This window comes from Beta vulgaris, chromosome 8 (genome assembly GCF_026745355.1).
Source record: "Beta vulgaris subsp. vulgaris cultivar EL10 chromosome 8, EL10.2, whole genome shotgun sequence".
Classification (NCBI taxonomy): Eukaryota; Viridiplantae; Streptophyta; class Magnoliopsida; order Caryophyllales; family Amaranthaceae; genus Beta; species Beta vulgaris.
The window spans coordinates 15,701,301-15,725,800 of record NC_079209.1 but is presented as its reverse complement, the minus strand read 5'-3'; the positions used below and the strand labels follow the sequence as shown (position 1 = coordinate 15,725,800).

At 41.2% G+C, this 24,500-nt stretch overlaps 3 protein-coding genes across 3 annotated transcripts in view; all 3 read right to left on the bottom strand.

Moving 5' to 3' along the window:
* Positions 1-3,608: 3,608 nt before the first annotated feature.
* On the bottom strand, positions 3,609-6,388 carry LOC104901089 (thioredoxin-like protein CXXS1). The gene is made up of 4 exons (XM_010688635.4): positions 6,262-6,388; positions 6,009-6,168; positions 5,509-5,631; positions 3,609-3,944 (listed from the first exon to the last, which is right to left on the bottom strand). Exons 2-4 carry the CDS (start codon positions 6,108-6,110, stop codon positions 3,789-3,791), a joined length of 381 nt encoding a protein of 126 aa, XP_010686937.1. The 5' UTR covers positions 6,111-6,168; positions 6,262-6,388; the 3' UTR covers positions 3,609-3,788.
* A 1,971-nt stretch (positions 6,389-8,359) lies between these two features.
* Positions 8,360-11,544, bottom strand: LOC125492274 (uncharacterized). Its single transcript, XM_048634473.2, has 4 exons — positions 10,947-11,544; positions 10,733-10,863; positions 10,227-10,655; positions 8,360-10,153 (listed from the first exon to the last, which is right to left on the bottom strand). Exons 1-4 carry the CDS (start codon positions 11,488-11,490, stop codon positions 9,554-9,556), a joined length of 1,704 nt encoding a protein of 567 aa, XP_048490430.2. The 5' UTR covers positions 11,491-11,544; the 3' UTR covers positions 8,360-9,553.
* A 7,469-nt stretch (positions 11,545-19,013) lies between these two features.
* Positions 19,014-24,500, bottom strand: part of LOC104901088 (kinesin-like protein KIN-14C) — a 26,546-nt gene continuing 21,059 nt past the window's right edge. The window contains 16 exon segments of the mRNA XM_057391449.1: positions 19,014-19,125; positions 19,127-19,165; positions 19,366-19,436; positions 19,439-19,483; positions 19,486-19,525; positions 19,947-20,056; positions 20,298-20,436; positions 21,512-21,658; positions 21,763-21,837; positions 21,933-22,142; positions 22,682-22,885; positions 23,004-23,123; positions 23,217-23,326; positions 23,868-24,012; positions 24,119-24,364; positions 24,468-24,487. Of these exon segments, the coding sequence (XP_057247432.1) occupies positions 19,048-19,125; positions 19,127-19,165; positions 19,366-19,436; positions 19,439-19,483; positions 19,486-19,525; positions 19,947-20,056; positions 20,298-20,436; positions 21,512-21,658; positions 21,763-21,837; positions 21,933-22,142; positions 22,682-22,885; positions 23,004-23,123; positions 23,217-23,326; positions 23,868-24,012; positions 24,119-24,364; positions 24,468-24,487 (1,799 nt within the window). The 3' untranslated portion in view covers positions 19,014-19,047.

Below are 24,500 nucleotides of genomic sequence, written 5' to 3'. Positions count from 1 at the left end.
CAGCCATCTGTCTTCCGGGTACAAATGCATTCTGGTACTTGTCTACCAGATCTCCCATTATGCTTTTGAGTCTGTTTACAAGCGTCTTTGAGATGATCTTGTAGGAGGTATTACAGAGGCTGATTGATCTTAGCAACTTTTTACTCTCCTCTTATTCATCCTCTCCCTTCCATCTCCCCTTCCCCTTCCCCTTCCATTTTCATTTTTTCATAGCTTTTTTCACATCAAATCAAATAAAGGAAAATTAGCTTTGCAATTAAATTTTACATTATAATGTTCTACATCCAATCGAACAGAGCCTAGATATAGATTTCAACTTACGGTTTCGATTTACAATTGGATAATCGAGAAATTGCAGAACTACAAGTGATGCATACAGAATAAAAAAACTCAAAATTTTCTTTACAACTAATTTTTGTTTACTCTTATCCAAAAAATAATCTCCCATCCCCATAATTGCTCCGTATAATCATGAGTGAAATAAAAGCCACTTTAAAAGTTAACTACAAAATGACTAATGAGGCATGGAAAGGAGCCATTAAAAGTTGTGAAGGAAGTTTTGAGCTTATATCGGTCATGGATAGATAACAGGAATCTAACTCTCTGGGGGATTGAATCTCCTGTTGTTCCTCACATAAATATATGTAAAAAGTTATCTCAATCAATAACTCATAGTAATAAACTTGTGCTTATGATTTAGCAATAATTGACTTACTAGCCTTATATGCACGCTATGCGTGCAAAGTCGTTTGTGAAGTTAAATAAGTGCATACTTACATCTAGCTCTTTCTATATAAGTTTCACATTCACGGGCATATTTAGATCGTCTTTTAGCATTCACATGTCCATCTTTGTTCACGTGTGAGTGATTGTCTGTGATGTCTTTTTCTGTTTCGTATTTGTTGTTGCATTTATTGTGTTTCGTTTTCGTCCATCACGAAACTACATATGTCAATCTTAACTTTATAATTGAGATAATGTGATATTAATTTATATTGTATCTTTTTTCTTTGTAATTGTATTTTCTTATTTTATTTGGTATCGTAATCGTCATGTAACTATTAAAATATTTATATATACACCTATAAGTTACTATATAAGTATGACTTTAATTTTTGAGCTTAATAACTTTACTTCTTATTTACTTAACAATAATTAGTAAATTTAGCTTCTAATTTATTTAGCACGATTAATTACTTTTTAAAATTTGTTGATATCCTTATTAATATGGGTCCATGTAGGAATTTGACGTCTTATATTCTAATTCGATTCAGAAATTTTGAGTTATCATACTTACAAATGATTAATATATAGTTAGTAGTTTTGTATGCTTATTGTATTACAAAAACTAAAGTAATATTTCTATTATAAATTACATATTTAAACATATCAAACTAAAAGTTAAATATATACATCTCAAACTCGAACATAAAGCTGAATTTGAGCAGAAAATCTATAAAGTGAGATATAATATCATCCCTATTATATAAAAAATAGAGGAAATATTATTATTCATTCTAAATTGATTGTTAACATAATTGCTAATGCTAAATGATTGCTAATGCTAGAAAGTGGAATCATTAATGCAAAGTAGGTTCAAATGTATTTAAGCTACAGTTCCTAGTTTCTTTCTTTGCTAGGCTTTATATTAAACCCTTCTAATACCTCCTAAAAGAACACTTCCAAGTGTAGATTGTACCATTTCATCAACATTAGGACTACAGACTACTTGGTCCAGGTGTGTGTTATTGGACTCAAATATCGCTCCCTTCCACCATTATGTTTTAGAGGGGTAGCTTTCTTCGACTGTAGTAATTGAAGGTAGAGGATGAAGTTTGTAATCAATAATAGGATTCTTTTTCAGATTGCAATTAAGTAGGTGAGTTTAAAATCCTTTAACTTTCTTGTTTGCATGTGAGAAAAACTTGGTCGATTGCACCGGTTGTAAATGAGACTTGCCTAGTTGCCCCTCTCCTGTCGTGAATAAATTTTGCACAAAAGACATTCTCAAAATCAATAATGTTGATTACATTGAAATTGGTTGTTGGAATTTTTAAAAAACACCTTATACAGTGCAAGAAAAGTAAGGAAAATCTTGTCTTTATATGCTTGTAATTTGCAAGGCTTGTGGAGTATTAGTGAAAAGTATCTTGCATGAAGTTCACATTGAAAAAAAAAGTGACGGGTTCATCAAATAAAATTGTAAAAGCAATTATTAAGAACAAATCACTGTTTTTTTAATCTCTATTTGATTACCTAATTTGGTGTGTCTTGGATATTTTATGTCTTTCTGTGAGGTGTAAAGAGGAAGAATTGAAGGGGAAATCATGCAAAGGTAAGAAGGAGAAGAGGACGAATTGAGGAAGTGCTTTAATGCTATGTTTGGATAGCAAGATTTCATTTCAAATCCCGTATTTGGATGAAATCTATTGTTTGGATAATATGAAATTTGAAATTATGGAATTTGTCCAAATTCTTATCAAAAGCCTATATTAGTAGAATTTAAAATTCAAGCTATTACCTTGTCATTTGAAATTCTCTCCTCATATATATCCCAACTTTATGAGTATCTATATGCCAACTTCACTCATTCTCTTTCTAATATCTATTTCTCTCTCCTTTAGTTAACCCACACTTTTACTCTCTCCACTGTTAAACCTCTATTTCTCTCTCCTCTATCAAACCCCTTTTACAAAACAATGATTAGGAATTGAAATACAAACTTTAAAATCCAGATTTCAAATCCATTATTTGAAATGAAATACAATTTTCCAAACACTACCTAAGATTATTTGGTTGCAGTTAGTTTTTTCCATATAATTAGGGATTGTATTGGGAAGTTACAATTCCTTGTGTGCACGTTGTATCTCTATTCTCTGAATATGTTAGTTTCCTATTTTGTATTCATTTATTGCTTTTTTTTCTTTTTTCTATTTTTTGGTGTCCTACCCCTCTTCCCATATAGAATAGAGATAAAACCAACTATTAATTGTTTGTAAGGAACAGCCTCGAGTAAAGTGGACGTATAAAGCAACACCAACTTCAATATGGGATGTAAAGGACGATACTGACTTTGATTATTGGTGCACCTAATGACGCATTACAATAGACTAGCGTTACATGCACGCAATGCGTGCGATATCGTGTGATAACATATAAAGTAGAAAATAATTTTTTTTTGAGTAGAAAAACTGTCTTTAAATGTTGTTTTTTCTAAAAAAAATCTGATATTTAGTTTAAATGTCCTACTTTCTCCCTTTTTTCATTCAAAATGAAAAGTTAATTATCTCCCTATTTTTTTTTTCTTAAATTCTTTTTTCTATTTTTTGGTGTCCCCCATATGTTGCCTTATATAATAGAGATTATACCAATTCTTCCTGCTTTAGCCACTTGAAAAACCATGTGTTATGTTTCCTACTCCCTATTTTTACCTTGACAATACTAAAAAAAAGTATAAAGAGTAATCGAATTCAGTGAAATTTATGATGTATAAAATGTCATTAAGCGCACCTAACATAATGTTCAATGCTACCATGTTTACCCGTTTGTGCGGTGTTACTTCCGGCACCTAAACTATAGTTGGTGTCATATAGGCCAACAATCAAGCATAAATACATGAACAATTTACAGTTCATATTTCATACACACATTATTAATGCCATTGTTTACACTTGACAACCAGTCTTGCACCAGAAACAAGATACGTTCTCTTTTCTGTAACAAAAAGCATCAACTTTATGTGCTATGTATTTTGTATATGATGGCACACTTCTGACTGCACAACACAACTAGGCCATGTATGCTCCATTATTGGACTGAATAAAACTTTCTACCCTTCTCCTTATCTCATCTGGGTTCGCTCCAACCAGCTTATCAACTGGAATGCCATCCTTCATCAGAAGAAATGTTGGCATAGCCGTCACTTCCATCTTTGAAGCAACTTTCTGAACATCAAAAACTGTATTATAAGTTCCAAATCACCAACCAATGTTCTTCAGAGGGAGGTTAAACAACAATCACAAATTTTTTGTAGAATTCAAATACTTGGTAATCAGAAGTAAGTTCTCTCAAATTGAACTCGGACATTACAATCGATACATGCAATCTAGTTATGTAGCACACTGAACATACAAATTCCAACCATCATATCAACTGATCCAAAATAAAGCATAGTTATGATCCAGTAGTAGAATGGAAAAGGACGATTTGGAGGAATTTAGATACTGAGGTGCCATGAATAAAACGGAATTCTCTACAGCTGGAAAGTTACTAGAGAGTCCAGTTCTTACCTGAACGGTCATAATTTGCTTAAGGGGGAAACGGGAAACATGAACAGTTTGGATTAGCTTGAGGAGGGAATTGGGGTTGGCAAATAGTCTTTTCTTTATTGGTTAGGAGTAGGACTTAGGTGTTGTGATCTTAAAATAATAACTTGAAGAAAGAACTTTAGACTATCCTAATTCGGTAATTCCCCGTAGATTGAGTTCTGTGATATCAGATAGACGCCTAAGTCGACATGACCAGGTTAGGACTTCAAATAGGGGACAGTCCTACATAACCCTTGTGGAGAGTGGCGAGTTGATATAAATTTGAACCCATATTTAAGGATCAATGGTTTTATAAGATATTTTTATTTTAACTAAAGGTTTCGAGTGTGTTTCTTGGTCTTTTGTTGAGCGTAGTAGTAATAATATAGCTCATGTATTGGCTGATTTGGCTCATGTTCATCCTGTTGAGATGGGAGAGCGCATTTGGTTTAGTGAGTTTCCTAGCTCTATTGTGGACATTGCTCGTTCCAATCTATTAAAGTAGTCCCTTTGTTGGGTTCCTTTCAAAAAAAGAAAAAGAATTAATGATCACGGATACAGACGGCCAGTGCCCAGTCAGTCAAGTGGCGGGATGGGTTGGAAAAACCGAATATTGGACCGCACACTAAGCTATATAGAAGCTGGGCAAGTTTGGTCCAAAATTTAGAATATTCAATAATTAAACAAAATAACCAAACTTATTACCCATGGTGGCCAGATCGAACTGGATTGGTGACTTAAAAGCTCGACCTGCAACCAATTTACTAGGTGGACTAGATCGGGCTAGGTTGATTGAGGTCGAATCTCAAAACTGAGCCTGAACAGGTGACCCTAATTCGGGGCTAGGATTCGGAGCTCGAGTCAACCCGGCCAATAGCCACCTCTCCTCACAGGCTTCCAACCAATAACCAATAACCAAGAACAGCAAGTAACTACACTATGAGTCATCAGGAATATCAAAACAACAAAGAATACAATACAAACCCTCAAAACTTTAGATGACCTGTTTCACTAGCTCTTCAGTTTTCAGAACACAAAATGATACTTAGTTCTACTAACAAATGTATTTCACATATCCTGTGTTTTCCTCTGCAATTTCAGTTCTTTTAAGGCTGCATGTAGAAGCAATATAATTAAGCAATCAAACCAATCCACACAAATCACGAAAGCAAGTCCTTGTGAACGGCAATAATACAATTACCTTGACATCATCAACATCAACAGTGAGAAACATAACATCAGAGTAAGTAAAGGCCAATTCCTGAAAAAGTGGATTCATAACAACTGATGGGATACACCATGAAGCACCAAAGTGAACTACAATCTGCCAAAAAAATCCCATATAAATTTGTCACAAAAAACAACAGTTTTCACTCAGATTTAGAAATTAGAACAAATCAAAATTGGGTATGTGAATGCAAAAAAATTACTGAGATAAGCAGAAAAAGAACATAAATAAAAACTATGCTAGGTAGTTATATGCAGGCCCGGTCCTGACAATTTTTAGGCCCGGGACGGTATGATAAATGAGGGCCCTTTATATATCCCTTCTACAGCTTACGCTATCATTCTCATTAGAATTTATTTTTTAAAAAACAAATTTACTATGCTATCATTCTCATTATAATCTATCTTTTAAAAAACTAACATATATGAACTTGCAAGATTTACTTCTCAAACATATGCTGAAAAAAAACTTACAGGGCAAGCCAAGTTTTTGGCTTTGTTGACAAGAAATTCCCATTGATCCAAAGAATCGACCGTTGTCACCCTTGATCTGTTACCTTCCACTTGGCTCTCCATTTCCTCTTGCTAATTCTTGACAAGAAATTCTTTGTTGACAAACACTTGAAATTCTCTCCTAACAAACAAAACAGAGTGGATGTGAACGAACTAATAATAAAACTCTAGATAAGAATGCAGACTAACACGAATTAACTATAGCTGGACCCACCTCATATAATCATATATATTAAAAATATCTTGTCCAACAATTTATATTTTCTTTTGTAATTGTAATTAGTGTAGGAATGGTAAGATGATGGGAAAAATATAAAGAATACAAGGAAAGTGGATGATTATTGTTTGGGCTTATTTCCTGGTTTAAGTTTACCAAGGATAATCCAGTCCAATAAATGCCTTAGAGCTTCCAGTGGGCCCCACCTGTGATGGTGCATTCCAGCTGTCAATGCCCCCCAGCTGGCCTACAGTTGGGAAATCCCCAGCACTATAAATACTCAACCCCCTCATCAATGAGAAGGTATTGAATTCTTACCTAACAAACCAGAGCATCTCTCTCTAGACTTCATCTCTCTAAGCTTGATTACTGACTTGAGCGTCGGAGAGGCGATCCCGGAACAACCCCCGGGGCAGTCTAACCGTTACTTTTGCAGGATTCCGGCGTACGGACTTTGAACTCAGGACAGTCGAATCTGACCCGGTACTCCCTAAGCAAAGGAATCAGAACCCTTAATTTCTAGACAGAAACAGTTTGGCGCCGTCTGTGGGGATTGTACAAAAAGTTACTTCGCCACCACTCACTCAGATTTGTTCATTCAGCTACTCAGCTCAGAACGCCAATTGACCATGGCACCAACCAAAAACACTCGCGGCAAGCCAGCCTCCGAGCAGGTCTCTCGGCCGGAGAGAGGCCACTCGCCCGCACATAATCGGGATCCCCCAATCCCTCGACCGGAGCGAGGCCATTCGCCTGCGCATAACCGAGAGGCCGAGCGGACTCCCTCACCGGCTCGGAGATCACCTACCGTCCAAACTTTGGACCCTCGGTCAGTATCCCAGCATATCCAGCATGTGGAGCCTCAGCCGCTCTTCGCGTCGGACCTGGCCCTTATCACGGCTCAGCTCCAGGAGACATTCCAAAAGGGCATGATGGACATGATGGCCATGCTTCAGCAGAGGCAGCCACAACAAGTCGTCCCGCTCAATCAGCATGAGCCCAGAGAGCGCACGGTCGTCCGCTCTCAGAGGGACAACTCTCGTTCTAATCGAGACCCGCAGCCTAGCCGGCCACGGTCCGATGCGAGAGACCCTAGCCACCGGGAAAGAGAAAAAGTCAGCGCGACAGGGGTCGGCCCGTCAGCATGCAGAGACCCATGTATCTAAATCCCCAAGGGGGGGTGCGGGTCGGAAACCCCAAGATGCCCGAGAGTTCCTTAACAACAAGAAGCGCCTCAGCCAAGGCTATGACGCTCGGGAGTTCCTCAGGAAGAAGGCAAATGACCGAGAGGGCCAAGGGGACTCGGCTCATTCTCAGCCCCCTAAGCTAGCTGGAGGAGGGCTCAAGTTCCTGATCCCCTTCAGTCAGGAAATCCTAGGAACTCAGCCTCCGGGTAAAATTAAAACCCCCCTGATCGAGCCATTTGCGGGCCTAACCGACCCAGACGATCATATGGCTAGTTACAAGGCTCAAATGAGCGTACAGACAAGCTGCGAGGCCACTTGGTGCCGCTTCTTCCCTACCACCCTTAGAGGGTTGGCTCTGAACTGGTTCCAAGAACTGCCGGCAGGGGTCATCACTGACTTCGCCATATTGGAACACCTCTTCATCCATCAGTTCGTAGCGGGAAAGAGGCAAAGAAAAACCAGCCTTCACCTCATGGGGGTGAAGCAAGACAAGAATGAATCCTTGTCGGACTACATCAAGAGGTTCAACGAAGAGTCTCTCAAAATAACCGACCTACAGGACGCTGTAGCCTTCGCTGCCCTCATGTCCGGCCTCCAGCCGGGTCGGCTCAGATGGTCGTTAGCCGAGAACGAAGTCAAAACTTACTCGGAAGCCATGGCTCGGGCTCAAAGATTCATCCAAGCAACGGATATCTGCCGTTACTCGGACGAGGTTGGCAAGAAAAGGAAAGATGAAGGGAATCATGTGGGTCAGCCTAAGCATCAAAGAACAGGGGGCCGAGGGGATCGGCTCACTGATAATGGCAACGACCCCCGATTCAACAAAAACCGGAAGGAAATCTACTTTGGCATCCGGGACAAAAATTGGCTCCCCAGGCCGAAGCAGGTTCAGTTGTTCATATGGAGAAACATCATTACCCGGTTCGGAATTCCAAGGGCCTTGGTATCAGACAATGGCCGACAATTCAACAGCGGGCCGACTCGAGAGTATTGCGCCCGGTTCGGCATTCAAACAAGGTTCTCGGCAGTCTCCCGTCCTCAAACCAACGGGCAAGCCGAGTCGGCTAATAAAATTGTCCTGAAAGGTATCAAAAAATCCCTTGATGCAGCTAAAGGGGCATGGGTAGACGACCTACCTGGAGTACTCTGGTCGGCTCGAACGACGATAAAAGAAGCCATGGGGCACTCCCCTTTCGGCTTGGTCTATGGAAGCGAGGCTGTCCTTCCGGTCGAGGTGGGAATCCCCTCCCCTCGGATGACATTCTATGAGTTCGACCAAAATAAAGAAGAAAAGCCCATCAACTTAGACCTATTGCCAGAAACCCGAGGCAATGCTTTGCTACAAGCCATCCGGTACAAGCAAAGAATCACAAGGCATTTTAACCGCCGAGTAAAACCTCGACCAATCAGTCTAGGCGACTGGGTCGTCCGAAAGGTCGATGCCACTGGACTTTCCCATCTCAAAGGGAAGTTGGGGGCAAATTGGGACGGCCCTTACAAGGTTACAGAAATCATCAAGCCAGGGACATTCCGACTCGAATCTCCCGAAGGGGTCCCCCTGGCTCGGCCTTGGAACCTAGACAATCTCAAAAGATTCTATGTATAACTCTTTTTTCGTTACTTGCACTAGGGGCATGATGTAAGGCCAGCAGTACTTGGTCGGGTTAGCAAACAAATCAAATTGTAACTCGGACTTAACCAGTCCATGTATCAAGTCGGTTTTACACCCCAGAAATGAAAGAGACTTAACCAGTCTATTTTGAACAAAAAGGCAAGCAAAACTTAACCAGTTTATTGTCTATTGAATGTTGTAATATTGCAAATAACGAAAAATATGCGACAAATGACGAGTTGCAAAATAGTAGTTGTATTCCAATTGATTAAAAGTTGTAAAATACAACCAAAAGTTTACAAAAGCAGGGGGTCGGAAAGCAGAAAGCTAAAAGGGCCGACAAGGCCAAGGCTAAGAAAATAAAAATCCTAAGGAAGCTAAGCAGAAGGGCCAGTGGCAGGTTGCTCGGCCGCAGGTTGCTCTGGTGGAGGTGGCTCGGTGCTTCCAGCATCTTCCTCTTCATCATCGGAGTCAGAGTCGCTGTCCGAGCTCATCTCTTCAGCCATCCTGGCCTTAATCTCCGCTGCTTCGGCATCGGCCAGCTCCTGGTAGCGAGACCAGACTGAATTCCAATCCCCCCGGGACAGGAATCAGCAAAGGCTATCTTAAGCCTAGCAAGCGCCTCGTCCTCGCCCATCTTGTGGGAAGATTGGCCCACGTCGGCGCAGAAATCGGTACAATCATCCGACTTCTGCCAAGCTTGGAACCACTCCTCCCGAGAGCGAGAAACGGCCGCTTGGGCCTCTTTCAGTTGAGCCTCGGCCGCGGAGAGTTTAAGTTTGACCTCCGCCAGTTCCTTCTCAGCTTGAGCCTGCTTGGTTTCGGCCGTGACCTTGGCCGCCTCAGCATTCTCCTTAGCCAAGGAAAGATTGGCTCTCTCTTCTTTCCACTCTGTCTGCTCCTTCTGCCAGGCCTCCTCGCCCTTCCGAATCTTCTCCTCCACCTCTTCCTTGCGCAGCTCGGCCAATCGTTTGGCCTCCTTGGCCTGGTACACTTCATCAAAGTGCGACCGAGCCGCCTGCTTCAGGTCCGAGACCTCTTGTACCAGGGCGAGCCGGTCTTCCGCCACTTTAGTCATTCGGATGGAAAACTGCAGAACAATAAACAACAGTTAGAAGTTGGCCAATAAAAGCAAGTAAAAGGGCGGAGAAAAATTCACTTACGTCCATCCAAGAGCGGAAGAGCTCACTCGACTCATTCCTCTGGTTGACCTCATTGATGTGGTCTCGGTCAGTTTGAGTACATAGGATCTCCAGTGCGTCGGAGATCCTCTTCTTCTTGTCCGTCTTGGACATTTGGGTAAACGGGACCGGCGCCTCGGACAAAGAGCGCTCGGTCGGAGAAGGGTGAGAGGCCCCCGGTTCGTACCCCGGACTCCGAACAGGCTCGAAGTCTGAGGGGTGGACCGAGACATGGGTCTCCCCACCTCCAGATTCGGGCCGAGGACTATTCACCTCGACAGAAGGCTCCTTTCTAGCCTTCTTTGCGGAAGCCTCCTGCTCGGCTCGGGCCTTCGCCAAAGCCTTTTCCGTCATTTCCACCCTCTCTTCAGTGCGCTCCTTGCGCTTCCTCGGTTTAGGGTTGGAAGGATCCTGCAAAACACATTAAAAGTTGGTGAGAAATTGAAAAACCTAAAGCTAAACCGGGTCGGAAGAAAAAGGGTTCTCACTTTCGGCTTAGAAGGCTTGTTAATCTTGTTGGCCTTCATCTCGGCCCTAATCCGAGCCGCCTTCAGTGCAGCGGAGGTCAATCGTTCGGCCATCTCTGAGTCGGTCTCCTTGAGAAAGGCTAGGGAAGCTTCTGCAAAAAGAAAAAAGAGTTAGAGCAAAATATCAAAGCAAGCATAAATATAAGTCAACCGGACCCCCTTTTTGCCGAATTACCCTTGGGAAAGGCCGGACTCAGGCCAAATGCGGCGAGGAAGTGCTCGTTCTTGAACATTTTGCAGCTCGGGAGCCAGTTCCCCGCTACGAACACTTCGCCACCATCGACTATCTTAGCCTCCAGTTGAAAGTAGATGGCGGCCACAGCTTCCTCGTCGGATAGCTCTGGCACCTTGAAGTTCAAACAGTTTGGCTCGGATGACGGGGGCACGGTGGGGATGCCCCATTCCCCACCATAGTACACAAAGGCGAATCCTCGGCGGAACCCCTTCTGAGAGGTGGGGAGATCAAGAACAGTACGATAGCCCCGCCGAGCCTGAAAACACCACCAGCCCGGACCATGATCCCCGGCTGGCATTTCGAACAATTTGTACATATGCCGCCAAAGGGTCAGGGTCGGCTTGACACCGATGATGCTACAGATCACTTGAACCGCTAAAATGCCGCCCCAAGAGTTTGGGGAAAGCTGACCCAAGCACAAGTTGTAGGCGTTCAGAAGGTCTTTCTCAAATTGGGTCAGCGGGAATCTTTGACCTAGTTCCATTGCCTTGTAATAAAATGCCGTGCATCCCGGCGGTGGAGATAAGATGGTATGGTTAGCATCGGGTCGGACAAGTATATAAGGGTCCTTTATTTAAATTTGGCCGCTTGGCCTCGAGCATCTTCTAGCAAAGCTTTTATTAAAGACGGAAGTGGAAACTTTGCTCCCGGTCCGCCCTTCGGATCAAGCTCCGGATATACGAGCCTCCCGGACGTCGACGCTTCGCCTTCCTCTCCCGGCATAGCTATCCAAACTACACCATCAGACACATATTTGTCTAAGTAACTCCTCGAAGAAGGATAGGCCAGGGACACCTCCCAGGGTAGGGGGATGGCACCCTCGGCCTCCTCCTCCTCGGCTTGCGAAGGAGTACTTGGGAGGGAAAGCGCCTCAGGCACAGCCGAGGGATCCGGGCAACTTATTAAAGTTGACACCATACCATTCCCATACCCCTCACTTCCTCGGCTAAATTATAAGGAGGTGGAGGGGGTGTCACTGACTCGGACGAACTCCCCATTATTTATCAACAGAAGGGGTCGGCCGATTTTATTAAAAAGAAGAGAAGAAAAACTTAGCGAAAAAACAAAGCAAGTGCGTACCTGGTCGGACGAAGAAGATGGGGCTCGGACTTAGAGAGAGAAAATACTCTAAAGTAGAGAGAGAGAGAGCAGAAAACTCGAATTTAGAGAGAGAGAGAGAATTGTAAAAGTGACAAAAATCTCTCCCCTCTCTCCTACTTATAGGCAGAATCCTCGATCTCCGCGTGCCACGTCACATCTTGGACCGGGCCTTGTGTCTTCAGCACCTTAATGGGCCTCCCAACTGCCCAAAACTGTTCAAAAGGCACCACCCCTCGGAATATCAATCGTCACAAAAGTCATGAATAACCAGAAGTTGAATCGCCACCATGTTTTCAAGCACCCCAATAATCCACCGTTGCCACGTGGCATGTGGGTTCCCAAGAAACTATTAAGTTCACCAGCTCAATATTGCCAGTTCATCACAAGGTTACCCACTCGGTCACCTCAGCCAGTGGTCCAAAACCTTAGGCACCGGCTCGGACAAGCATGGGGCTCATTGGCCCCTCATCCGAGCCGCGTCCACCTAGCTCGGCCCTTGGAGGCACTCCTCCTTGGTTGAGTAAGTCTCCTAAGTCCCAGATTGACTTAGCGAGAGCAGGCACCGGCTCGGACAAGCATGGGGCTCATTGGCCCCTCATCCGAGCCGCGTCCATCTAGCTCGGCCCTTGGAGGCACTCCTCCTTGGTTGAGTAAGTCTCCTAAGTCCCAGATTGACTTAGCGAGAGCAGGCACCGGCTCGGACAAGCATGGGGCTCATTGGCCCCTCATCCGAGCGCGTCCACCTAGCTCGGCCCTTGAGGCACTCCTCCTTGGTTGAGTAAGTCTCCTAAGTCCCAGATTGACTTAGCGAGAGCAGGCACCGGCTCGGACAAGCATGGGCTCATTGGCCCCTCATCCGAGCCGCGTCCACCTAGCTCAGCCCTTGGAGGCACTCCTCCTTGGTTGAGTAAGTCTCCTAAGTCCCAGATTGACTTAGCGAGAGCAGGCACCGGCTCGGACAAGCATGGGGCTCATTGGCCCCTCATCCGAGCCGCGTCCACCCAGCTCAGCCCTTGGAGGCACTCCTCCTTGGTTGAGTAAGTCTCCTAAGTCCCAGATTGACTTAGCGAGAGCAGGCACCGGCTCGGACACGCATGGGGCTCATTGGCCCCTCATCCGAGCCGCGTCCACCTAGCTCAGCCCTTGGAGGCACTCCTCCTTGGTTGAGTAAGTCTCCTAAGTCCCAGATTGACTTAGCGAGAGCAGGCACCGGCTCGGACAAGCATGGGCTCATTGGCCCCTCATCCGAGCCGCGTCCACCCAGCTCAGCCCTTGGAGGCACTCCTCCTTGGTTGAGTAAGTCTCCTAAGTCCCAGATTGACTTAGCGAGAGCAGGCACCGCCTCGGACAAGCAGGGGCTCATTGGCCCCTCATCCGAGCCGCGTCCACCTAGCTCAGCCCTTGGAGGCACTCCTCCTTGGTTGAGTAAGTCTCCCAAGTCCCAGATTGACTTAGCGAGAGCAGGCACCGGCTCGGACAAGCATGGGGCTCATTGGCCCCTCATCCGAGCCGCGTCCAACCGGCTCGGCCTAAGTAGGCCCTCCTTGACTGACTAAACGAACGAGGATACCTGCTCGGACAACCATGGGCTCATTGTCCCTAGGCCGAGCCGTTCACTAAACACACTCTCCTTGAAGAGACCGGGTCGGCAATCAAGCCACCCCTCTCCTAAGGAGACCGGGTCGGCACTGAGGCCACCCTTCTCCATTAGGAGATCGGTCGGCACTCAAGCCACCCCTCTCCTTGAGGAGACCGGGTCGGCACTCAAGACATCCTTCTCCTCGAGGAGACCGGGTCGGCACTCAAGCCACCCCTCTCCTTGAGGAGACCGGTCGGCACTCAAGCCACCCCTCTCCTTGAGGAGACCGGGTCGGCACTCAAGCCACCCCTCTCCTTTAGGAGACCGGGTCGGCACTCAAGCCACCCCTCTCCTCGAGGAGATCGGGTCGGCACTCTAGCCACCCCTCCTCCTTGAGGAGATTGGGTCGGCACGTGCCCTCCTTTCCTGCCTAAGAAGCAGGGCAACCTGGGTTCCAAACTGTCTAGGTTCCGCCACGAACTGGAAATATTTCAGCAAGGCCTCGATATTTCCCATTCCTGGCGTGGGGCTAATTGTTTGGGCTTATTCCTGGTTTAAGCTTACCAAGGATAATCCAGCCCAATAAATCCTTAGAGCTTCCAGTGGGCCCCACCTGTGATGGTGCATTCCAGCTGTCAATGCCCCCAGCTGGCCTACAGTTGGGAAATCCCCAGCACTATAAATACTTAACCCCCTCATCAATGAGAAGGTATTGAATTCTTACCTAACAAACCAGAGCATCTCTCTCTAGACTTCATCTCTCTAAGCTTGATTACTGACTTGAGCGTCGGAGAGGCGATCCCGGAACAACCCCCGGGCAGTCTAACCGTTACTTTTGCAGGATTCCGGCGTACGGACTTTGAACTCAGGACAGTCGAATCTGACCCGGTACTCCCTAAGCAAAGGAATCAGAACCCTTAATTTCTAGACAGAAACAATTATATAAGTAAGAAATTTGGAATTAAACAAGATATGAATGATTCTTGGGGCCACGAATACTATGGGCTATTCTAGAACATCCTAACAGGAGATGAAAACAGATTATACAAAAAGCTATGAGATACGAGGAAAAAAATACATTGGCCCAGTTCCATTTACAACCAATTAATCATCTACTTTATTTGCATAACTTATCCCTTCCTTGGGGAAAGTGTGTTTTTTGTAGGCTAGAAAAATTGCAATCCGCCGAATGCAGAGGTTCAAATTTTCAAAAAAACTATTTTTTATAAGCAATTTTTTTAAAGACTATCTTTTAAAAATAATCATTCAAAAATTATCTTATATAACATTTAACTTTCAGTATAATATTATTTAACGTTAATACTAATCAATAATGACAATTGCAGTAGGTGTTGTTGCCTATAAGGTAGCAAGAAAATGGGAAAGAAGTGTAAGGGAAAAAAAATTTAAAAAGTTACTAAACACCATCAATGGTAAAATGGTAGTAGTATTAAAAATTTATTTTTATATTTTTATTTTTTTGAGAGGAAGAATGTTATATAAGTTAGTTTTAAAAAAAAAAATTAAAAGGTTTTTTTTAAAAAAAAAAAAGATTATAAAAGTTAATTTCATGAAATTTCTAATATAATCAACTTTTTGTGAAAAATTACCAATATAACGTGTTAGGTTGTTGGATACTAGTTACTAATTTACTATGCAGTATGTGGGATCTATTAGTTTTGCACCATTCTCCATGTGCGGGTCACGTGACACTTTGCAAATCTCACTAACCACCACAGCAACCACCGCCCACCGCCCACCACCACCACCGCAGCCCCCATCAACATTATCTCCTGCACCCTAACTACCACCCTCTCCACCGAAACCACCACCATATCGACCAAAACCACCCCCAGCCACGAAAATTACCACCGCACCACCTTTGCCACATAAAACACCACGTAAGCCGCCAAAACCCTCGAAAAAGCCCCCACCCAAATATCCACCAACACTACTTGAAAACCCATAATCCTAAAAGTTCAAAAAAAGAAAATCAGGAGTAAGAAACTAAGAATGGATGTATACCTTCTTATGGTCGAATTAGACCTTCAGATTTTCAAAATTTACCTTAAGGCTCCGTTTGGTAGGGCGTAAAACATTTGTAGTGTAAAATGATTTTCATGGAAAACAATTTACAATGGAAAACACAATTCCAAAATTAGTTTTCCGTTGTTTGGTTCGATTAAGAAAAAAATGTAAATGAAAGAAAATGAAAGGGAAAGTAAGGAGGTAGTGAGAGAGTGTACAAGAGAGATAAGGAAAATATTTTCCCTTCATTTTGAAAGGAAAATGGTTTTCCATCATTGGAGAGTAATTTTACCCCAAGGGAAAATGATTTTACACTATTTTGCCAACCAAACAATGTAAAACTGAAAATAGAGGAAAACAGTTTTCCGGGAAGACGTTTACTCCCTACCAAACGGAGCCTAAATGGTGATGGAGAAGGAAAAGAAACAAGGGTGCGAAAATATGGGGTTGTGTCGCGATTTGCGGTGAGGGGTGGTGTGAGAGTAGGCGATAGCCGATTCTTGAGAGAGAAGGGGGGGAAAATATTGTAGAGCAAGAGTGAGAAAAGGAAGATTAATACTACTTGTATTGTCAATTCCTTGTTTACGCACTATTTATTCATGCATCTCTATTTTAACTTACTCATTTCCAGTATTTGGCATTGGCTCACTATTTCTTAATTTTCTCATCTCTAATCTAACAATTTAAGGTACCACATTGTTTCTCTAACAAGTAGTCATCTTAATATCTCTCAATTCATCACATCTATCTATTAATTAGAATATAACCTTGCAAACTTTTAAGAGTTATTTAAAAAGTATCGCCAAATATGTTCTAAATCTTAAGATTGATGGTTGTGTGTTCTGGCAAATTTAAGTTAAAGTTAAGCATTTAGGTTTCCAAAATTAATTATTGCTATTTACTTCTTTAATAAACAATTACAAAATGCAATACATGTAATAAATTTTAGCTTAAGACAGAAAATTCACATGTCAAGGTCCATATGGATACTTTCTCCCAACATCCAAATATATACTAGTCTATTATTATTTTCATCCATTATTACTTTAAAATGGTATGAACAATAAGGAAAAATTATAAAAAGACACGATGAAATCTCATCATCTACACTAACATAGAACTTTTCTTACAAATATTACATCAAAACTTTTATTATTACCACAATTAAGACGGAGACATGGTAGCTCAATAGTACCACCTAAAAATCAAGACATTGTCCAAAATATTTAATTTCGGACTGTTTAGCTTTATACCCAGCCTTAAATGTGCCCTACAGGCTAGTTGCCTAGCAAGAGTTTGTCTTCATACCATTATCTTTCCTATTAAAAAGTAATTATTACCACAATTATTGGCACAAACCAAACAAATCCTAAGAGATTTAGGTAGAACCAAATTGATTATACTTTGGAGATAAGAAGAGGGAACAGAAAACGAATATCAGTAGGAATATTTGAATTGCCTTTTGATCACACCTTATCAGAGATGGGACAATATATCCTCCTGTCACCAACAGGAAAAAAATATACACGTCATCTAATCAAATCAAGTAAAATTAGGCAAGCTGGAAACTTGCCCTCGATCGGATAATATTACAACATAGATCAGAATAAACCAATTAATGCAACCTATAGCTGCTTATACAAATCCAATAACGGCCCATCATGTAATATAGATTACACAACCCATACACTCTAAGGAACAAATTTCATACAAGTAACCCACAGAAATTGTGAATTATTAATTAGATAAAAAAAAGAAGTAATCATATCTCAGCCTATGCTTAAACGAGAATCTGCTGATCTTACAGCCGTCTGACGGCGAGGAACACCTATTTGACAAGTGTTAACTCTGGCGGCGAATCGGAGAAGAACATAACGACTCTTGACTGATGAAGGTTCAGGTGAGAGATTGACAAACATCAGTGTTTGGAGTCCCCACTAAGGCAAGGCTGATCACACGACAAATAATATTGAAATTTGAACAAAATGAAGCTAATGAAGAAACCAAGTAATACATTAATCTGAATACTACTACTCTATTTCAAAAGCTTGAACAAAATCTATGCACTATGCAGATTCAAGACGCATAAAAATTAAAAATAAATACTCAAACTATGTCAATAACTGGGTATCAAAAGAATGTTAATGAATAATGAGTACTACTAGAAACTGTTCAATAACTGACTATCAAAAGCATGTTAGTACTATTAGACACTGAGTTTCAAAAATGTAACCGTAGAAAATTATATTTCTTAATAAATTTGCAAGGTCTAGCACCAAAATGTTCATGCAATCAAAGGTAACAATAATATATATGAGAGTAGTTGCACTTTTACCTGAGAAGATATAAGCTTTGAGTTCCTAAAGGAACATGGCTTTCCTTTTAGCCAAAGCAAATATGACATCAGCAAGGCAGGACACTCTTATTAATGGCCTAGTTACAGCAAAAACAAATCAATTTTCCAAGTTATGAATACGGCAGCTCAATAGCATCTATAAGACTATAAACAACTTCAACAGCCCAAACAAATTTCGAAAAATACCTGAGTCTCTTTCAATTGATCACCGGTTGAGCCACTTTTAGAGAGCCGCTCACTTCCAGCAAGATCAATTAGATTCAAAACACCATGCTTTCATGGTCTGCAAAACAAAACTACGCATGTAACAAAAGCCAAGCCATGTAGTTGGAGAGGTCATCGAGAAAAGTACAAAAAAACCTACCTCATTAACTGCAGATATCCGCAACGTAAAGACAAATGACTTCTTGATGATTGCTCATTCATTTGTGTCTTCCCACCGATCTGAACATAGAAAATTAAGTCAGTTAGCAAGATAAACCACAGAACGAAGCCTCTTGCGATGAATCACAATGAAGATAAACTACAACAGCAAGAACACAAAACAATGACATACATGAACACTTTAAAATGAGTGGGCACTAAAAGAAAGTTTTAGTGCTTGCAGCCTAGCAAAGTCTAGCATCCAGTTGACAGCTGTAAGGAATCTTAATCTTTTCTCCCCAGTATCATTAATATACCCATATCGCAATCTTTTAGAAAATTAACTAGACTGAAAATCATATCATGTTAATTTTCACTGATACCTCAATTTTCTAGAACCACCATGCCAGAGTTTCAGCTCTATCACTGACACCTTACCCCTCCTCCTCTCACCAAATCCAATGAGGAAAAAAGCTGAAAGCTAGTAAATAGAATGAAAGTCTAAGAAATGAACTCACCGACATTACCATTGATGCAAAAGAGAAGCAACCTCTTTGAGCTGCAGACATCAACTGGTAAGATCAGAGACGTAAGTGTTCCCATTAGCATCATGCTTAATAGCATATTTGCTTTAATGGAACACCATTTTCTGTACGTGCAGCATCCCAACTTGTTCGATTAGTCGCCAGTAATGTCCCTAATTGATTCATTGTAAATTTCCAGAACTGATGCCTGGGAAAAATAAATACCGAATTAAGTATGAGAAAAGAGAATGGAATTCATAGCACCTCCATCTCTAAATAAAACACACAGCAAGTGCGGTTGTCTAATAATTCCAGTACAGGTACACAAAGGATAGTGAAGATATACATATGTCTTTATAACATTCTTCTGCTTATTCTTCACGAAATGTATGTCTCCTAACAGCTTACCTGCATTTTATATTTCCAGCCTTGAGCTGAGAGTCTCTGGCTAGTCTCAAATATCTGCTCTAAAGATCGAGTATAAGGCCTTTCTGATCCATAAACTGAGGCCTTCCCATCAGTGTTGTATTTTCCCCGAACCTGTTTGCCCATAAGCAAATATACAAACCTGCCACAAGATTGCAACACATAATCCTATGAAATCAGATGCCGAGAAAGAAAAAGAATACTTAATTATACCAGGCCCACAAATGAGCACCATACACAAAAAAACACCATTATACATCTACAATTCACTCCTACATTCCTACTGGCTCTGTGACACAGTTGTTCAACAAAATAAATGACAAACACGATAACATTTGTAACACTAAATGTCGATAACCGGCAATATGGAGCATGACGATCAGTGAAATGTAATAAACTTCACTAGCTACTTTCCTTTACGACATCAAGACATGATGAAAAAGTTTCCCCCTCTAACAAGTTATAGCTCATGAAACTATGAATTGATTTCAGACACTTCTGGATGCCAAGGATAGTTATGTTGTAAGAAATTCCAACTCTCACAAATAAAATCAACATATTACCCTATATCCATCCAGAGCACTCTGCACCAACTCTGATATTTCAGAGAACACATCATTCTGAGAGGCCTCGTGAGTAAATACTTTATCAAATGTGAAAGCATATTTTTGCCCTGAAAATAGAATAGTAGGAGTTAGTAACCAGTCCCGACAACCCTTTTACCAAACATACTATTGCTACTGATTTATAGAAATGTAATTCGCTTTCTATTTTTCTAGAATTTCAGTGCTAATAACGAAGTAAGGATCATTTGGAATATCTGTCACATCTTGAGAGTCAAAGCAAGCATATCAATTATCAACATAGTATGAGACTGGAACATTCCACTAAACAAAGATGCCTCCAAAACCTACCACTTTGTAACAGGTCAATGCCCTGTTCATGTCCTTCACTTGAGGTAGGATAAGAGATAACTGGTAAATCCGAACCACATCCATCCTCTGGCAACAAGGGCCTCACTCTGCAGAAGACACGAATGTTTCCTTTTAATTCCTGTAGCACAAGGCAACAACAAATAGAATTAGAATATTTCTCTACAACCAATACGGGGAAAAACAGCTCCTACACCCAATCAATTTCCTAATGAAGGAAGAGCACGTAACGAGACTAGAGCTTCCTAATTCCTGTAGCACAAGGCAACAACAAATAGAATTAGAATATTTCTCTACAACCAATACGGGGAAAAACAGCTCCTACACCCAATCAATTTCCTAATGAAGGAAGAGCACGTAACGAGACTAGAGCTTCCTAGACAATGTGTTCTGTTTGTTCGTACGGCTACAAACTACCTACATGAGATAGATAGCATATTGCGCATGTATGTTCAGTAGATGATAGTCCACAAATATTACAGTATTGCATCTCCTGAGAAATGCATGAGGTATTTTGTAACGTTCCTTCCCTCCTAAACGACATGCACTTACATCTCACTGTAAGGACATGACATCAGTTTGATCATCCGATCCCCATGGACTTGGTCCATTGAGAGAAAAAAAAATACAGTAAAGGACACTAAGAAAGCAAAAGCTAACATAAGGACTTGAACTGCAGTCATGCTACCCTCTCCGGATACAGCAGACATCCATCTCTCTTGGACAATAATCATACTTTTCTCTTGTATAACTAAATTGATATTTCCCCATGCAAACATCAAAACTTTTGCCGTATATAATCCAACAGACGAGGATCTTTGATTCTAGCTTAGTTAAACTGTTAAAGGTGGCATTACCATTATCAAAAAATGTACATCAGCATTTTATATATAGTGGTGTCGAGGTCAGACTTCTTTAAAACAGACACTTCTTCTCTTTGTCAAATATCTGCTGTATTCTGCTATCTATTCTCCGATAAAGGGACATTGAAAGAAAATTTTCAGTGCACCAGAGGAAGTGATGGAAGATAACACCTACCATAAACAGAATAAGGGACCAAATTGTATACTACTTAGAATAAGCCATAATTTCAGTTACACTACCAGTCTGTTTTTGCTCTTTTCTGTTTCTATTTTATTCTAGGCTTCTTTTAGATTACACTAAAATATAAGGCTACTCTTCAAGATAATTATTACCAAAATAGTGTTGTGGAGCTTTCTCCTCAACATCTCCTTTTCATTAATCTGTTGCTCTGCATCTGCTAGACGATCTCGCAGTTGACGTATGACTTGCTTTTGATCTTCATACTCTGTTCTTGTTTCTGACACAGAAAGATCAGCCATCTGCACAGAAGTCTCCTAAATTAGAAAAAAATGCGCTGCATACAGGTTAAACAGTGAGCGCTACTGATTAGAAGAGAAGCGTAAACTGAGTCTTTAAGTTCCACCTTCAGTTTTTCATTTGCAGAAGCAAGCTGATGCTGCAGTCTATGCAATTGCTCCCTTTGCGAAGCGCAGGTTTCCTACGGAGATGGTCAGCAGAGAATACCGTTTAGAAACACAAGAATAAATGGATGAGACATAAAAGGAAAAAAAATAAAAGCAACACAGCACAAACCTCCAAAGCATTTGACTTGATCATCAAGTTGTCCAACTCTGCTACAGACTTCCCAGTACTCTCCTTATATTTTTCTATTTCAATAGTTAGGAGTTGCACTTGTGAATGCAGCCTGTCACGATCTTCTCTTACTTGTTGTAATTCACCTCGTAGACAATTCACTTCCTTCATCAATGTCTCTTTTTGCTTTGCAACCTCATCTTGGGAAGCCTACACATGAGGGAACAAATGAGACCATATTTAGTTTTAAAGCTCTTAAAATCAGTAGCAAATAATGATGATATAATTTGGAAAAGTAACATCCACGACTCCATGTTTCTTTCATTTTCATTATACAAATTGCAACGGGTAGGATTCATTATCCTGACTTATACAGGGCACTAAGTAGAAACTGTAAATAGTTTGTCCTCAGAGATACACTATCCACACCTTTTTCTCACTTGGCTACAAGGAAGTTACACATTAAGAGCCTCCTAAACTAGCACCTGAATTATCTTTTCCTTCACTTCCTTGCAAACACAAACTCCATTTTGTGTTATCAATAAAAGGCATTGTAAACTATTCAAGGAATTTGATGTCTCACATCTCAGTAACTGATGAAGAACTCCAATATATATAAATTAACAAGCAAATGCAAGCGTGAAAATTTGATATATATGGCACATCATACAGTCATCATTTGTTTAATCAGATGATTTGCAAACACAGGCAGTATGTTATAAGAAATCAGGTTTCATCCAGCAGTTTACCCTTGAAGCTGTTAATTGTTCTTGCAAGGAAGCGTAGTGGCCCCTTAAGGTGCCCAAATTCTCTACAATTGTGGATTTCTCCTTCTCCACCCTTTGAAGTGTTGTGTTCGCTGTTGCAAGATCCGTTTGCAGCCTGCTATTATACTGCTGTAAGCTTGTATTGTACTCTTGCAAGCGCTTGTACATATCATTGACTGATACTACCTGAAAATTTTATGTTTAAAAGGGAAAATGAAACATCAAGAGCATAAGAAGATTATTGACCTAAAGAATTATTGTTAATGAGGCAATAAGAATTTTATCTATAATACTACTGCAATACCTTTTGGTCAGCAGTCAACTTTTCTTGACGGGTTTTCTCAAGCTCCTGTGAAAGTGAAGCGTTCAAAGCTTCTGCAGAAACTCTCACTTCCTTTTCTTTAGTATGACACTCAATTGCATCCTACAGATCAATGTTGGAAGGATCAGATATTTACCCAAAAAGAAATAAAATCAAACTCAATGCTTGATATGATGATTAATGAAGTAGACATACCAATTTTTCAGACTCTTCTGTTGCAACTCTATCCTGCAAAGCTGCCTGTTTTTGTCTCAATTCTCCAATGATCGCATTAAGTTCATCCTCCCTGTTCTTGCTACCAATCTCTGAAATCATGCCACACATTTAAATTAAAACAACATAAACTTCATAACTGGCATCCTTACTCCCATAGCCAAGAATTAAGGAGAGTTGATCTCCATTCTAGACAATCAGGAGAGCTGATCTCCATTCTAGACAATCAGGTATTATATGGCAAACCGACATTAGTGAATTAAACCAAACAAATAGAGCATCCCCTAGTGGCGACTGATTCCAATCCACTGCTATTCGTAAATGTTCTGAATTGATACAATTCTAGTTTAAAATTCTGAAACCCGTACAGCCAGAAAGTCAGGTGTGACACAACAAATTGACACTTGGCATTTAAACCAAACGAAGTAAGAATTGCCAGTAGATGATGATTCCAATTCACTTTCAAAAGTTCTATACTGATAAAATCCTAGCTATCAAAGTCGAATATTGTAATTTATCCACCCAGAAAATTATGTACTAATAGAGACCATAAAATAATTATCCAAGTGTCACACTGAAATATTTGCTATAATATAATGCAGAATCAACAAGCATAGGGGAAATGAAAATCACCAATTTCCGTGCATTTCTTCTCTGAAGAATTTAATGAATCACGCAGCTTTTCCTGCTCCTGATTGAGATTCTGTTCAACTCCTTGAAACCATTTCAAACAAAGCCTTAACTTTTTGTTGGACTCCGAAATTTGCTCTAATTTGCCCTACAATTTAAAATCAAACAACCAATGCTTACAATTTCTTCAGCAATCAACACCACATTGGTCAAACAATTATAAAACATTCAAACATTCAATTCAGAATTCAAACCTTAAGATCAAACTTCTTCCCCTTAATCTTCTCATTCAATAACGCCTCAACTTCTTCCCTGGTAAATTCGACACTCTCCGACGCCTCGGCAACAGATGCCACATCACTAGCACTATCTTGATTGTTAGAATTGACAGTGGAAAGCACTCGTCTCCCCCTACTCGAAGCAGTGGGGCCCGTCAACCTCGATCCTCCGCCGATTTTCCGGCGCTTATCGAAAGGGATTTCTTCTCCTCCATCCTTCTTCTGCAATCAATAAAAAGAGACGGTAAAAAAGCGACAAATTAGAAGAATAACAAGAAGTACCTTGATTTGCAGAAAATGAAGAGAGAGAGTGAGAATAGCGTACATGGTGAGGACTCTTGGGGGCTCGATNCACGAG

Excerpts from the sequence above, each read along its gene's own strand:
- LOC104901089 (XM_010688635.4), bottom strand. The coding sequence starts at position 6,110 with ATGGAGAGCCAAGTGGAAGGTAACAGATCAAGGGTGACAACGGTCGAT. Across the intron at positions 5,632-6,008 it reads CCAAAAACTTGGCTTGCCCT|ATTGTAGTTCACTTTGGTGC; the intron begins GTAAGTTTTTTT and ends TTTTTTTGGCAG. Across the intron at positions 3,945-5,508 it reads TTGATGTTGATGATGTCAAG|AAAGTTGCTTCAAAGATGGA; the intron begins GTAATTGTATTA and ends TTTGATGTTCAG.
- LOC125492274 (XM_048634473.2), bottom strand. The coding sequence starts at position 11,490 with ATGGAACTAGGTCAAAGATTCCCGCTGACCCAATTTGAGAAAGACCTT. Across the intron at positions 10,656-10,732 it reads ACAAGCCTTCTAAGCCGAAA|GATCCTTCCAACCCTAAACC; the intron begins GTGAGAACCCTT and ends TGTGTTTTGCAG. Across the intron at positions 10,154-10,226 it reads TCTTCCGCTCTTGGATGGAC|TTTTCCATCCGAATGACTAA; the intron begins GTAAGTGAATTT and ends ATTGTTCTGCAG.